The following is a 16,296-nucleotide window of genomic DNA, read 5'->3' on the forward strand; positions in this document are numbered from 1 at the left end:
GCTGTAGTCGGGTAAAACGAACGCAAAATTAGGAAATCATACGATTTTGCCATTTTAAAACAAATTTTTGTTAAAAATCACGCAATAAAAAAAATTAAAATTTTATATTATCTAATATCTAATTCTTATTTAAAAACAATACTGTTTATAGGTATTTCTTTCAAAAAATGTACTTCAAAGTTTCATATAACTAAAATATAATTACTTTTAGACCGGCAGATTACGCCATTTCAAATTTAGACTAAGCTTGTTAATCTGGGATCACAATAAAGACTAAGTATTGAACTTAAATTAATTATAATGATTTGAAGATAATAAATTTAAAAAGGAGATGGCCGCGGCAGAATCTTGTTTTTTTGTTTTTGAAAAGAAATATAAGCATTTTAAATCACATAAATTTTTCCTTTATTTTTACGTAAAATTATGCAATTAGTAATACCATAAAAAATTTAAAAATATTGATTTAAAAATATGAACTATTTAGTTTTGTTAAAACCTTTTTTTATAGAACTGTTTTTTTTTTCAATACGATAATCTAGTTGTAATATTCAATTTTAAACAATGTCTTATTTGGGTTTTTATTACATTCAGATCGGCCCTCAAAGCGGCCGCAGACGGACGTGTTTTTTGTGCTCAAAATTTTAATGCCTTTTTCAAAACAAAATTTAGTTCGAAACATATATTTTTTGTGTTCCTTCTTACACAATTTAAACCAGGATCAAAACCAAGTTATTTTTTGAATGAATAGTTTTTTCGAATTTGAAAAATAATTCAAAAATGTAATTTCACGTCATATACAAACAACCATTAACGACGTCATTTTACTCGTACACAAAAACGGTCAAATTGCACATTTATCTAGGACATACCAGCACTCGGTAGGTACTATGTACAAAAGTGTACTTTAAACAGCCATATAATTATTACAATGTCGCAAACGCAGCTAACTTCATTGTACTTGTTTGACGTTTTGCTTATACCGGCGACTCAGACTAATAATATTTTCTATTAATCAGAATTACTTTATTTTAGAAATCAAATACGAGTGATACTTTAATCCATAAATTTGGAATATTTAGTGACCGATTTTATCATTACAATGCCGAAAAACCCATATGCTTTAGTCCCAAAACGAAAACTAAATCAATCCCAATTTTCAAAGGAGAAATGCAATGTAAGTTGGATTTGATTAATTTATTAGTATTAAAATTTAGAATACAAAGGACAGACATTTGATTTACATAAATAATTGTATCACCATTACAAATAAATGTAACAGTTTATTATTTGCTTATTTTGGGATTCATAAAAGCTTAAATTAACTAAGGCCTGTGGAGAATACACTGTAAGTTATTGTCTTATTTACTTAGAAAAATAAAATTCCTACCACATTTTACAAAACAATACTAAATGTACAAATAAGTTTGAATTTGGTAATGTATCCCAAAATAAAACACGTTTATTGGATTTTTATTTTACTTTATTTGTTTAAAAAGACCAGAGCTTATATTGTGACGCATTCCGTCGTTTGAAAATGTCCTAACAAGACGAAACGCGTCACAGTATACGCTCTTATATATTAAAAAAAATAAAGTACAATAATTAATTAAAAGTACAAAGAATTCTACCAATTGTCTGCATTCACAATAAAAAAAGTACAAATAATCATCATTATAACCCTTATTTTCTAAATATTGACTCTATCAATGAATAGGGTTATATTTGCCTTTTGGGTAATATGCAAATAGAAATGTTTTAGGGTGTTCCAGCAAAATGTCTTTCAACTGATATTCTAGAAGATGACGGTTGTCAGGTTAGTATTCATATCAAAGTAGGAATATTTTAAGTATTTACATTAAAATAGCTAATAAGATCTAAATTGGATTATGATTATTAATTAATCTGTATTATTTCAGGCGCAGCAGCTAGTTCCAGAACTGCTAGCACAGCCATTACACCCCTTTAAGTTGGAAGGCAGGAGAGTTGTGGACATCCAGGAATTTTTCACTAAAATCCAGGAAATATTTTCTCATTCTTCCATGTTTGATTGCAAAGGAACGAATATGGTGATTGTGGATAAAAAGTTGCATGGCTTTAATTCTATATAAAATTTAAAATGTAATATGTGTGGATTATATTTTTCTGTAAATTGTTGCGAGGACAGATCGAATGAAATGAATTTAAGTGAATCGAGTATCGGTTCTGGATATAGTGGTTTGCAAGAGTTGACTGCTGCTGTTGGAATTCTTTGCATGAGTAAATGGAAGTATTTGAAGATCAATAAGAAAGTGTGTGAATGGTGGGATACTGCGAAACTAAAAGTTATGGAGGAGGCAGCGAAAGAAGAGGGACAACTGGCTACTGCGAATGGTGAAATTGATGAAAATGGTATACCAATGATAACTGTTGTGGCTGACGGGTGTTGGTCTAAGAGATCATACAAAACCAACTACTCGTCTATCTCGGGCGCAGCTTCTATAGTAGGGTTTCGTACGGGGAAAGTTCTATATATAGGTGTTAAAAATAAATACTGTGTGATTTGTGCCAGAGCAACTAATAAGAATATTGAGGCACCAAAACATGAATGTTTCAAAAATTACTCAGGATCTTCAAGTGGTATGGAATCGGCGATCATTTTCTCTAAAAACCCCTCTGGGTTTAAAAATTCCATATCGACGCATGGTTAAAATTAGAATCTTTTTATTTAAACTGTTTGCTTCCAGAGCTTGTTGACCCCCGAGTTACACGATCCATGCCTATCGGAGATCCACCAAATGTTCTCGAGGCTATCGAAAACAAAAAAGTTGCTCCCTATTGGGGGACTTTATTAAGTCATAAATTGTAAAAAAAAAAGCTGTTTAACGAAAACATCCCATCAACCAGTAAAAGTTAAATTATACTCACCAGTTTCAGAAAAATATTTACCTAAATCAGCTTAGAAATTCTGCCCTCTTTCAACTATGATGGTTTTTTTTTTTTTAATTTATGTAGATGTTGCTTTTATTATTTTTTTAATTTCTGTTTCCAGATACACAACTTTGATTGAACCTGTCCCTCCTAAATCAAGACCATTGTAACGTGAAATATATTCTTAGTTCTTTTTCACAATGTATTTTTCATAAAATAACAAGAAACTAAATTTACAATAAATGATTACAGTCATAATGACAAGCGATATCTATTGTTATCAAAAATATTGTGTTTCTTTACTGGTTCTTTCCAATAATATATGTTTTTGAACCATTTGCACTTTAGTATTTTTTCAATAATAAATGAAATTTTCCTCCACAATTTGTTTATTTTTACTTACAAGCGGTCCCACGATCAATTCCCGGCGGGGTTAAGTGAAATATTTTTTTAATGTGTTTTTACGCTGCAATATTTAATTCTCCTTGGACTGGCACGGGACTGCAGGATTGATCATCTTACCTTCATGTTATATATTATTAAATACGCTGTATTTTGTTTTCAAATGCAATGTCTTATGCACCAATAGGTGATAGGGATGATGATCTATCCAAAATTCTATTTACTTCGAAAAGGTTTATAACACTTGTTTATATTTTAAAAATATTTTACAACGTCACTCTCACATAGGTGTAAAAATAGAAATAAAACTATTATGTAAGTAATTTAGCATATTTATATTTTCTCAATGCATATTAAAATAATCGCTTACAGTATTTTGTCAATACAAGGTTTCCACAAAACTCTTAAAATGCTTGAATTACTGTTTTAGTTTTTTTCATCTAAGATTATGTAGACATCCTTTTGACAGTGCATAATTGCTAGTTATCAATGTTTTGTGCTTAATTTTGAGAATAGTATCACAGTATTTTCTGAGTGGAATACATGCTTTACAATATAAAACTTGATACACATTTCTTAGATAGGTGATTAAATGCGCTTTTATAGGTTTTTAGTGTAAAAGTTGGTAGGCACCCTTTTGACTTTATTCTTTTGCATTATTCTTTTGTCTGTTGCACCTGGAATGAAATGTATTTATCAATTTTACGTAGATTAAATGCAATGCTTACCTTAATTGATAGTTATCATGGTTTTAAACTTAAATAGTAACTAAGAAAATAAAATCAAGTAAAATAATATACACAATTATTCTTAACCTATAAAAATATTTTTAGGTATTTGGCCGAGTCTTTTATCATTATACTCGTATGTTGTTAAATTTTCAGAATTTATCTACCATATTTTTCCAATTTTATTACGAAATACATGATCAAGTGCAAATTCAAAAAAACTTATCAGTTTAAAGGAAAAATATTATAAAATGTCATATTGTCAAAAAATGTTTTTACTTACTAATTTGATGAGATCAAATAATTTTTCTCTTGAAAACAATATAATGAAGTGCATTATTTTTTTGGCATTCACTTTAGTGACATGGTGCATTTTCATTAAAACACAACAACAGTGTTATCTGTCAACTTCGAAAATACAAATATATATAATTACCCAAAAGCCAGAAGTCACAGATTATCCGATAGTTGTACAATTCTACATTATCTCTGCAGTACGCCAGTCAGGAGTGCTATTATAGATTTTACCTATTAAACAATCACGCAAAAACTCTATCTATCTCTGTCTTTTTCATTTTGTCAAACAAAGTATGAAGAGTACGTAAGAAATTGACGAACATACAATGTAACAGGATATTTTTTTTAAATTGCTTTGTCTTGAAGCGGTATATTTTACGCACTCGGCGGCAAACCGTACGATCCAACTTACCGACTACAGCCTTAATAAGCAACTGGGTTATTTATTTTTTTTGCATAGAAGTTACATCGTGTTGGGTGAATAAATATATTTAACCTTATTATAAATTCTAGGAGCTATAAAGCTAAAAGATCTTTGTCCGAAAGAAATTCTCGTCCGCGATACAATGTGTTTCTGTGACGTCACACTACGAGTTGATATATTGTGTGCTGTTAAGACGTGGTCAATTTTATTATTGTAATGATTAATTATTATTGTTTTAGCATACAATTGTCTAACGTCCAAAACATTCAATTCCTTGAAGAGTTGCTCTGAAGGATAGCGATACGGTTTTTTATTTATTACTCTAAGAACAGACTTTTGACACTTGATGAGAGGGTCGAGACAAGACAATGATGCACCTCCTTATCCTAAGATCCCGTACGACAGTACACTTTGTACAAGCGCAAAGTACACAAATTTTATCAATAAGATGGATACAAATTTCCAAGGTTAAACCAAGGTATTTAATAGTTTTAACGGTCTCCAAAATAGTACAGTCGCATGGTGATGAATCAGGAGTGACATCACCGTCAATGACACTGGTGGATCTTTATTGTCCCTCATTAGGCCATTGCTGCTGGTTTATATATTAAATTTATGATTTTGGTTTTTTCTCGTTAAGATTCAACAGGTTATAATCTAACCAGTTTTTTACCAGTCTTAATCCGTTTTCACATCTACTATTTACATTGTTCCACATTTTGTCAGAAAATACAATGGCCGTATCGTCTGCAAATGACACTGCCTCACCACCATCGATGTCTATATTGAGGTCATTCAGGTATATCAAAAAAAGAATCGGACCCAGTATGCTCCCTTGTGGAACTCCAAAATTGATGCATTTCTCCGAGCTTAGTATATCATTTAATTTGTTAATCTGAGTTCTACCTGTCAGATAATTTTGAAACCATTTTAGGGCAACTCCACGTATACTAACTGAATACATTTTTCGAATTAACAGTAAATGAGAGACAGTGTCAAACGCTTTAGCAAGATCCAGGAAAACAGCGGTACATTTGTCTCCTCTATCTAGAGATTCGGTAACTGTTTGTATTACAAATGCAATTGCATCTTGTGTGCTTCTCCCTTTTCTAAACCCGTACTGCCTCTGTGACAAGATTCTATTTTTTCTTTTTATGATACTAATCTATTTTTTACAACAGTTTTTTGACTTTCGAAAGCGTAGCGACTTTAGTAGGCTAATAGGGCGGTAGCAACTTACATCGTCCTCTTTTCCACCTTTGAATGTAGGACAAATCATAGCCTTTTTAAGACACGTTGGGAAAATACCCTCAGCTAAACTTAAATTTGTGATATGCATTATTGGTTTAACTAAGTGTTCGGAATAACTGCAATAAGTACCAGTAGTATTTGTGTCTTTTAGGGAATTTATCACTTTGGTTCTTTAAAATTTGTTAAATGTGTATCTATTTAACATATTTTTAATAAATTGATCAATGTAATCTAACTGCTACTTAACAACTTGTGTATATATTTTTTTGGATACTATTTACGTGTATATCATTGTTACTCTTATTTTCTATTATTTGAAAAAAGGAAAGGAGGGAAGGCTGGTCAGGGGCTATCCTCGTGTGAATCCGCTGATGAAAAAAAAATTTATGACGGGTTTAACAAAAAACTTTTTCTTTTCGTATGTTCTTTTTCGTCATTTTAATAATTTCAGAGTAGAATGATACGAACTGGCTTTTTTTCGGGTACGCTTTTTTTCTTTTTTTGCATTGTATTTAGTTACATAAAGAAAACTATTTATGGGTGTGTAATTTTAGTTTATTTGTATATATTATATTTTTTTGTATAATGGCTGATGTTTTCTTTTTCTTTTAATAAATAATTGAGCCGGAGAAATGGACGCGAAATCCCCGGAAGAGTTTCCTCTCCAAAGCGGCGCGGCGCCAGGTGATTCATTCATGCTACGGTCCCGCGGGCGGCGGGCGGAGGGGCGCGGCGGAGAGGCGATAGTACGCGCGGCGCGGCGCGGCGCGGCGGGAGGCAGTCGGCCAGTGTCAGCCGCGCCGCGGCGGAGAGTTCGCGTGTATCCGCGTGTCGAGTCCGCGTGTGCCGCGCCATGCTGCTGACCGTGTGCGGCGCGCTGCTGCTGGGGGCGCCGGCGCGCGCGCAGTACTGGGACCGCCAGGGCCTGGCGCTGCCGCCCCCGCGCGCGCCGCCAGCCAGGGGGCCGCTGGCGGCGCGCCTGCTGGAGGCGCTGCTGGCCGTGCCCTATGGTGACAGCGCCGGCGACGATGACGGCGGCCCCCGCGCCAGGAGAAGAGCCCCCGAGCCGGGAGTCCCCCCGGCCCGTGATAAGGTATCCGACATTGCGTACCTACCTCTGCACTTGTCACTCGATGTAAACAAACGACACTCCTTCTTGTCGGTTGTAAACTCCGTTGGAATGGAACCGGGTATTTGAAGGTTAGATGAAAAATGTTCCGGCTGTATTTAGTTATAATAATATTTTTTGGTACGCCTCCACTAGTTTACGAGTGATTTCGATTAATAACATTAAGTAGGTATGAGTTTTTTTTATAATAATTAGTAAGTATGCATCTACCATATTCAAATTACCCGCTTTTTATCTTCAATAGTTTTGTAATAATTTTTTCGTCACGATATATTAATTTGTATTTTATTAGAAAAATTAAACTGCTCAATTATCTTTATTAAATATTCTACTGCTTACTATCTAACCCATCACCTGGGCCCGTATTCTAACGGAATGTTCAATTTTAACTACAAAGTAAATGATGTTTTCCATATGATTTTCTAATCATGCTCAATTACAGATTACCAACGAAGATACTTTGAATTTTCATACAAATTCTCGTGTATAAATATCGATTTTATTTATGTCTTACGAGACGTACGTGTACTGATGAAGATAACGCTTATAATCGTGGCCGTGCACCTGTATATATATCCCATTGTTTTATCTACTTTACAGTCAAAACGCACTACGAAATCGGAGTAATATATCATTTAACTACCTCTTGTAGGATATATTTATGTGTTCAGTATATACTCGTGTATATATATATTTTTAAAAAATTTTCATTTATTTATATATACGCCCAATGGGCATTTTTATGGACATATGTATACATAGAAAATTATTATAAAAAAAGTAGAAAGACTCGATGGTTTATAGTAGACTTTGTGGGAGTGGAAGCGGGAGAGAGGTGTTTATAATTGAATTTGATTCAGTGATCGTTTGAAAGAAGACAACTTGTTATCAAAGAAATCAAGACTGGTGTGTTTGTTGGCAGATCTAAGATTTCTGGGCATAGGGGAATGAAAACCAAAGTTAGTTCTATGGCTATCGGTATGAAAGAGTAAGTTTTGTCTGAGGTTTCTAGTTGGGATATTTAATTTTATTGAGCTCAGTAGTTCAAGCGCATCAAAGAGTGAGTTAAGAATTTTAAATAGGACTAGAAGGTCGGATTTAATTCGACGGTCTTAAAGAGAAGATATATTTAAGGTAGTTTCTAACTTATTATACGTATATTGGTCTCTTCTCTGGATAAGCCCAACCTCCAGCCTATCTTTCTCAAAAATCGATGTTGAGCTGATTCAATATTTTTGATGTGAACATCATAATATGGAGACCAGATAACACAGGAATACTCTTGGTGCGGGTGAACTAGGGAACAAAAGAGAGTTTTAAGGGTATTGATATTTTTGAAGCCAGCTGTGCTTCTGTTAATAAATCCAAGAAGTTTTAAGGATTTATTGATAACATGTTCAATTTGTAGATTGTAGATTATTGGACGGGCACCAGGTGCTAAAAGACAATAAGTCAGATAAAATAAAATAGTATATAGATAAAATCTTTGTTTATTTATTTAAAGAAAACAACAGCCATTATAACAAAAAAATACAGTATTTACATAGAAACCGAAATAGAGGTTTTCTATATAAAACTAAGTACAATTCCATAAAATAAAAAAAGCGCATCTGTGTAAAGTCACTCAGCATCATCCATTTGTAAAAAAAATATTACAGCATTACATATTCAACAAAAAAACATAAATATATATATATATAGGGAAAAAAGCAATAAGGAGTTTCAGCCCTACAGAAAATTGGACACAAAAAGGTTTTCTTACGCGCGGTAAAAAATAGAGCATTGACTTTACGGCAAAGTTTCTTGAAAATGGACAAAAAAATAATGAAAACATTTTAATAAAAACTAACTATTTTGAACGACGTCACTAGTTCATACGAATTAACTTATGATAAGAAAGAGATTTCCGGTTTACGATAATTCAACCGACAATGCGGAAAAGAACTTAAGACTTAAGACGTCCCGCGTGCAGTCATTTCATAAATACAAAACTTTGAAAAATCATAGCGCTGATAACGCGGATACACAATTATTTTTTTTTAAATTTTGGCTTAGTTTAATAGTCTATCAAGAAAGATTTTTTTTTTAAACCGCTTAACTTCCTTATTCAGGTTGAACTTCCAAAAAATCAGGCTTTTGTGTTTGGCCAGTGAACAAAATGGTGTATTTTTTTTTTTTTAATATTTTTTTATTAAAGAAGGTAAAAACATGAACAGAAAATATAAAAGGAAAAATAATGAAACCCACTAAACCGCGAAACCAGCTTGTCAGCAGGTTTCTTATTTTTCCTTTACAAAGAGAAACGTTAGAGAAATTATATAAATTTAAAAAGTAATATAAACATTATTAAGAACTAAAAGCATACCTAATTTTCACACAAAATTTATTTATAAAAATTCAAATAGATGACATTAAATGATAATCAATATAAAGCTTTGTTACACATTAACCATTCAATTATTTTTTTCTTAAAAACTTCGTCAACATTTTCTTTTAAAATCATCTTGGGAATCTTATTACATTTTTTAGTAATTGTATAATGAAGTGTTCTTTAGCCATACTTGTTTACAAACCTCGGTCAGTACAATAAAACAAAATGAAACAATAAATGAGAAAATATAAATTTATTTTTTTAAAAAGAAAAACAAAATAATAAAACTAATGTATCCCAATGATAATGCACATCTGTATAGGTACAATGTAAAAAATGCTGCCCTAGAAATAGGTGAGAAAAAACTTTATTATTATTATGATATGAACTAATATTAATTACGTAAATTAATGTACACAATTTCGTAACATTTTCTTTATTTGTTCTTCGTGTTTAACAATTCACGAGTAACTAATTTGTGTATAAAAGGTTTGCATTAATTTTGTTAGTAAATGCCTTAAAATAAAAGGTGGCGCAATAGACCCAATCGGAAGATGTCATAATTTTTGCGAATGGCGGCAAATGTCAGTTCTGATTTGACATTTGTGAAGTAAACAGTTACAAAATACACGTCAACGAGACATGAATCGCTGTACTCCTCAAAAACGTGGAATTTTTTTTTCGATTTTTATGCGGAATAATTTGTCGGTGGTGTTGGCGCAGATTTTCCGGTCGTCCGGCACAAGCTACTACGGCGTTTAGCTGGTCGCCTAGAAGAGTGCGGGGCAACACGAGATGCAGCCATGTCTGGCCGGTCCCGGAACAGCCGTTATGCTGAGAATATCGCGGCTGCAGCTGAAGATGTCGCAGAGAACCCCGGAAAATCGACCAGACGACGTGCCACGAAATCGGGCCTCAATCTGGGGTCTTTACAGAAAAGTTTGATGAAATACTTGAAGATGTTTTCCTTACAAAGTGCAAAAAGTGCGTCAGCTCATGGCCGTTGACCGCCGAGCGCGTATAACCCACGCTCGAGCCATCCTGAATTTCGACCACGGGGAAGATAACTTTTTACCGGAAATCATCATAAGTGAGGAGGCCAATTTCCATCTCTGTGAATAAACAGAAGTATCGCTTCTGGGTACTAAAAACTCGCGTAGAGCCCACGAAAAATCATAACACCCGCTCGAAATTACTGCATGGTGTGGTGTTTACGCTGGAGGCGTCATCGTGTCTTATTTTTTTGAAAACTCCACGGGCCAAACGACTACTGTGGACGGCGAGCGGTACAGAGCCATGCTCAACGACTTTCTCCTTCCTCAATTAGATGAATTGGGATTGGAAAACATGCGGTTCCGACAGGATGGAGCAACGGCGCATAATGCACGAGCCTCAACCAATATTATGAGAGCTGCATTTACGGGTCCCCTAATCTCTCGTTTTGGTGATTTGCACTGGCCGGCAAGATCGTCCGATTTAACCGTTCCAGACATCTTTTTGTGGGGTTTCTTGAAATCACGAGTCTATGTCAACAAGCCCCAGACTCTTAAAGCCCTCAAAGAGAATATCTGTCAAGAATGCGAGAACCTATCGCCGAAAGTTCTGGAAAGTGATGAAAATGTGTTCTGAAAATGCCATAAATCTGGCCTGTATGGTCATCAATTCTGGCGGCGGTCATTTGGCTGGTATCATTTTCTCGACTTTCGTACCGTGAATCATTTTAGCCTTTCTTTCGCTGTCTATTTACTCCACATGTCCAAACTTATGCAGCACTCCTTTTTTGATTTTGTCGATAATGCTAGTCTCACATAATGCACGAATCTCGACATTTGTGCACATACATCAGTTTACCACACGTTCACCTGAGATATCGTATTTTGACAACATTCAGCCTACTTTTATCATTATTTTTCCAAGTTCATACTTTGCTCCCATCTATAAGGGTCGGCACCAGAACTCCATGGCGACCTGTTAGTTTTCCTCCTGCGACAAACATTTGTTTACCAGGGTAAATTAAGGTGCATTGTTCACGTTGTTACTGACACTCACCCTTATTTCAATATATTTCTCAGTCTTTCCATCCCTAGTAAACATACTTTTATTTATTTTAGTATATCTCCGTTCACACTGATCTCACATTTGATTATACTTTCATCCCTTTCAAAAACAATTCATTTCGATTTATCAATATTCATTAGCAAATCACTTTTCTTGCATATATTGTGGACTTTTTTTCCCAATAAATATTGCAGTTCTTGTATTTTGCTAGCAAGAAGCGCGGCAGTTATATCACCCATTTTTGCTTCCACTCTTCAATCTTTCAGTTCTTTCATACAGTTATCAATGTATACGCTAAACAATATTGGTGACATTACACATCCCATACATTGAAAAAGTCCTACGAAAAAAAGCATTTTTAACATACGATGTTTTACTTGTTGGTACATGAAACAGGTGGTACCGTCTACAAATCCTGGCTGGCACATGTATTGTTATTAAACCAAGCAGCTCTGTACAGTCAACCATTCCTGTCACAATTTTGTAAAGCAGTAGTTGGTCCGCACACACTCTGCGGTATTGTAGAGAAATGATTCCATGGAAGGTGGAGACAGTGAGAGTAGATACATAAGAAATACCGGTTTTGTATTTAAGGTACTTTATAAATTTGTTTTGAATATTTTCTATTCTACTTATATATATGGCATACTGGGGATTCCATATCTGAGAGGCGTATTCCAAATGGCTTCTGACAAATGTATAATATAATGAAATAAGGGCCTTTGGATTATTAAAGTGTTTACTCATTCGAATTATGAAACCTAACATGCTCAATGCTTTGGAGGTAATTTTATTGATATGCGATTCAAAAAGTAGTTTTGAGTCTAAAACAATCCCAAGATCTTTAATTTCGTGCTTTCTCATTAGTACATTATTGTTTAGTTTGTAATCAAAATTAAGAATTTTTCTTTTCCTTGTGAATGTAATACAGACACATTTATTTATATTCAAAAACAGTTTATTTTCAATACAATAGTCAGTTAGACGATTAAGATCGTCTTGAATCATTAGGCAATCTTCTTGAGATTTAACTTTAGCGTATATTTTCATATCATCGGCATAAAGAAGAAATTTTGAATAACGAAAGCAAACATCAATGTCATTTATATATATAAGAAATAATAGGGGACCGAGTAGACTTCCCTGGGGAACACCAGAGGAGATTTCTGCCCAGTCAGATTTATACCCACCAATTACTACCGATTGACATCGATTACTAATATATGATATCAGCCAGCGCAGAAGATCACCATGTATACCTATAGCCAAAAGTTTGCGTGTTAAGACTAAATGGTCAACTTTGTCAAAGGCTTTGCTGTAGTCAGTATATATAGCATCAGTTTGGAAACCACTTTCCATTGTGTTTAAAATATCATTTGTAAATAAAGTAAGGTTTGTAACGGTCGAGCGTCCGGAGAAAAAGCCATGTTGTTGAGGACAGATATAGGATTTTACTGCATGGAATAATTTTTCATAAATAATTTTTTCAAATAATTTAGCGAATGTCGATAGTATTGAAATTGGCCTATAGTTGTTTGCGTCATTTTTTGATCCAGATTTAAATATGGGTGTGATGTTTGCTTTCTTCCATTGAGATGGAAAAACACATTCCTGGAGAGACTTTTTAAATAATGTGTGTGATTATTAATTTTATGTGATTTTATTTACCTAGAATTTGTACCGCGTCGCAATTCACGATTTTCTGTAATTTATCCATTACTGGGTATTCGGATAAAATGGGGTGGCCATAAGATCTCGGGGATGCCGAAGAGTCACAAGTCACCAAACTCGATTAGGTAATAAAAGAATCGATCGATATTTATAAACATCCCAAAAGTTTAATAAACATAAATGATGTGATGCCATTCGCACTTTCTTTCCGCTTCGTAGAATGTGTTTTGCGCAGAGCGCGGAAGGGAGAAAATATTATCTATTTCTGTTGTTTCAATTATTCACAAAAATCATTTGCTTTTTTTGTCGGCGTCTAAAGGAAAATCCTAACACGCGACTTTCTCAAAGGATTCTCGATGCACAACTCTTTAAATAGTTTAATATCAGCTAAATACGTAATATAATAATGTTAAACTATTAAAGTGCACAACGTACTTTTATTGTCCATGAGGACGATTAGTAAATACTGCTACTGTGAAATCGCCATTAAGAAATGAATCATGGAGTGGATCGGGCCGAAAATGTAGAAATGTGTTTTTATTTGTGATTTTTATGTGTTTTTATTATGTTTAATATGTATTTGATATTACGATATAATTATGTCTAATGAGGCATGTTTCAAAATAATGTAAAATGTCTCCCTCGGCACGGGACGCCCCAGTGCAGTGAGAGAACATTATCTTTTATGTAAAAAAAGTCGTACATAAATTGTAAAAGACAAATAAAATAAAATAGTATTTGCATTTAAACGTATGGATAGCGTAATATTCACTCCCCTACCTACTTACCTTCAAGAATGTTTTTATATTTATAAAATCTACCTTTAATAATTCAACAAAGATACATACTAGAAACCATGCAATTTGAAATTATTCGTCGATACAATTTTACATGCATATGCATATGTACATGTGTATCTTCAATTATAAAAATACACAAAATAGATAGAACTACGTTTGTTATTTTTTTATATATACACATATAATTTTAACTTCTGTTACAGTATACAATGCAGTCAATTTGATTATTTCGGCAATGTAATTATGAAATAATGTATGAGTGGTAATTTATTTTAATATTTACCCTCCCAAATAATAAAACTTTTTGCGATACTATAAATTAATCATTCTATTCATTGCTCTTTTAATCCCTATTACGAATACAAATAAAAATCTTCCTACGTATAGATTTTATAATATATCTAGTTCGTACCTTTTTGGATCATCAAATATTTTTTGATTCATTTGTATATTTTATAGTCAAATATATATTGTTTAAAGGCAATTCTGCTGCTACCTGCTACCTGTTACACAACCCGCGTAATATCGGGAACCGAGGGAGAGTGATGGCGCACGAGGCTACGTGATATTGATTATTTCGTGAAATAGCTCCCCTCCCCCTCCCCTTCGGGCACCGCCCGCCCCGCGCCAGCAGCACACAAGACACACGACACACGACACAACACGATCACGAACACGGACACGGACACGGTCGCCGAGAGACCCGCCCCGGCATCGGCACTGCACCCGCACTACGCCAGACGGCTAGACTCGATATGCAGAGGAATTATCGGAGATTATGCAAGTGTAGGAATTTAAAGGGACTCCTGACCTGTCTTTAGCCGGCTTAATGTTTTTTGGCACACACCGCATGAAATTCACCTAATTTACATAATGTTTGAACATTCCACATCCCTTCAAGAGTAAACGTCGATTGTTGTATCCAGTAAATAATACGTTGTCATATAATACATATAATATCATCTCACATTATTGACAACATGTGCGGGGGGGGGGGTTTATATATAGGAGTTGCTTCATTATTTACCTTGCTTATAATATACAAGGTTTACATTTCAAAAAGTAGATTTTTCTGCAATTAAATATCTTAAAAATTATCTTAACTATTTGGATCAGGAAGGATATATTAATGTGGGCTAGTCATTGAAAGCATCCACCACATACCCGAATCCGTTTTAAAGACTAAATGTCTTTCTTCGGATTCGCTTATACAAGCGAGCATTTTTTTTTTCACTACGAATTGATTATATTTCACCCTTTACTAACCAAATTCAGTAAGGAAAAGCGCGAACAAATATTTACATTTACAACTTTTAATGTCCTTTTTACTGTCGCTCTAAAACCACCCCTCATCGTCTACAAGGTAGAGACAAATGGAAGTATAAATAAAATAAATAAATAAATCCTTCACCCATTTCAAACCCCGTTATGTGAACAGTGATAGGAAACGTTATTTACTACTCTCTAGAGCACCAGAACGCCCCCAGGTCCGTCCAGCTGCACGCTAAGGTATCTTACCTCCCTAAAGAACCGAACCCCCTGGCCACCTATCCTGGTGTTTGGATTCCTTGCTCTGTCAAGATTACCCTTTTCCATTAGCCCCATCGTCGTTTATTTCTATACCCCCATTCCAACACCATTGACAGTGCCGCTGTGCCTTAGATCTCAAGTCCCCTTCTACTGTCAGCTGATAGAAGGAGAAGAAAAGCGTCATCCGCATATGCGATGCAGTCACATCCATCAGGGAAGGGCAGTCACATCAAGTCATCAAAGACCACGTCCCAGAGAGACGGCTAATCAAGAACTTCTCAGCATTTGCTTACGTGGGGAGGAAAGCACTTAAAACTCTTCAAGAGAAGCCGACCTGTTGGCAGTAGTCAACAGACATTCCGTTCCACTAGAGGAGTGTTCGGCATTTTGTTTCCTAACCCACCGTGACCCATAAGCATCTGGGTGAGCTCGTAGCCAGCATTCTGCATTTTTCTGAAATCATAGGCATGGAAAATTGTAGGGAAAAACATTTTAGTTATACTTCGGTTGTTTCACTCAAATAACGATCATTCCAGAGTTGAAGGGTCCTGCTTCTTATTTTCCTTTTGGCAAAACTGAGCGGCAAATCGGCGAAATCGGGGGCTGTTTTCTTAAGCGTAGCCTCCTGAGCCTTTTTTTGTATATATTTTTATTAAAGAAGGTAAAACATGAACAGCCTTTTCGTTGCCAAGGATTCCGCAGTGTCCTCTTATCCAGCCGATGTACAC

At 34.6% G+C, this 16,296-nt stretch overlaps 2 protein-coding genes and 1 long non-coding RNA gene across 3 annotated transcripts in view; 2 read left to right on the forward strand and 1 right to left on the reverse strand.

Annotated features, from left to right (window-relative positions):
* The first annotated feature begins 1,035 nt into the window (after window positions 1-1,035).
* Window positions 1,036-3,139, forward strand: LOC148272795 (uncharacterized). The gene is made up of 3 exons (XM_088239549.1): window positions 1,036-1,174; window positions 1,760-1,813; window positions 1,917-3,139. The coding sequence occupies exons 1-3, from the start codon at window positions 1,100-1,102 to the stop codon at window positions 2,106-2,108; spliced, it is 321 nt and encodes a 106-aa protein (XP_088095675.1). The 5' UTR covers window positions 1,036-1,099; the 3' UTR covers window positions 2,109-3,139.
* Window positions 3,140-3,627: 488 nt separating this feature from the next.
* LOC148272796 (uncharacterized) lies at window positions 3,628-4,749 on the reverse strand. The gene is made up of 2 exons (XR_015824764.1): window positions 4,474-4,749; window positions 3,628-3,986 (listed from the first exon to the last, which is right to left on the reverse strand). It is a non-coding gene; the product is annotated as an uncharacterized LOC148272796 (long non-coding RNA).
* A 2,028-nt stretch (window positions 4,750-6,777) lies between these two features.
* Window positions 6,778-16,296, forward strand: part of LOC148272797 (G protein-coupled receptor Mth2-like) — a 51,055-nt gene continuing 41,536 nt past the window's right edge. The window contains exon 1 of the mRNA XM_088239544.1: window positions 6,778-7,102. Coding sequence (XP_088095670.1) covers window positions 6,863-7,102 — 240 coding nt within the window. The 5' untranslated portion in view covers window positions 6,778-6,862. The remainder of the gene's footprint in view (window positions 7,103-16,296) is intronic.

The sequence above is a fragment of the Micrasema longulum genome, unplaced genomic scaffold (genome assembly GCF_059751315.1).
Source record: "Micrasema longulum isolate JH-2025_06_02 unplaced genomic scaffold, ASM5975131v1 h1tg002185l, whole genome shotgun sequence".
Lineage (NCBI taxonomy): Eukaryota > Metazoa > Arthropoda > Insecta > Trichoptera > Brachycentridae > Micrasema > Micrasema longulum.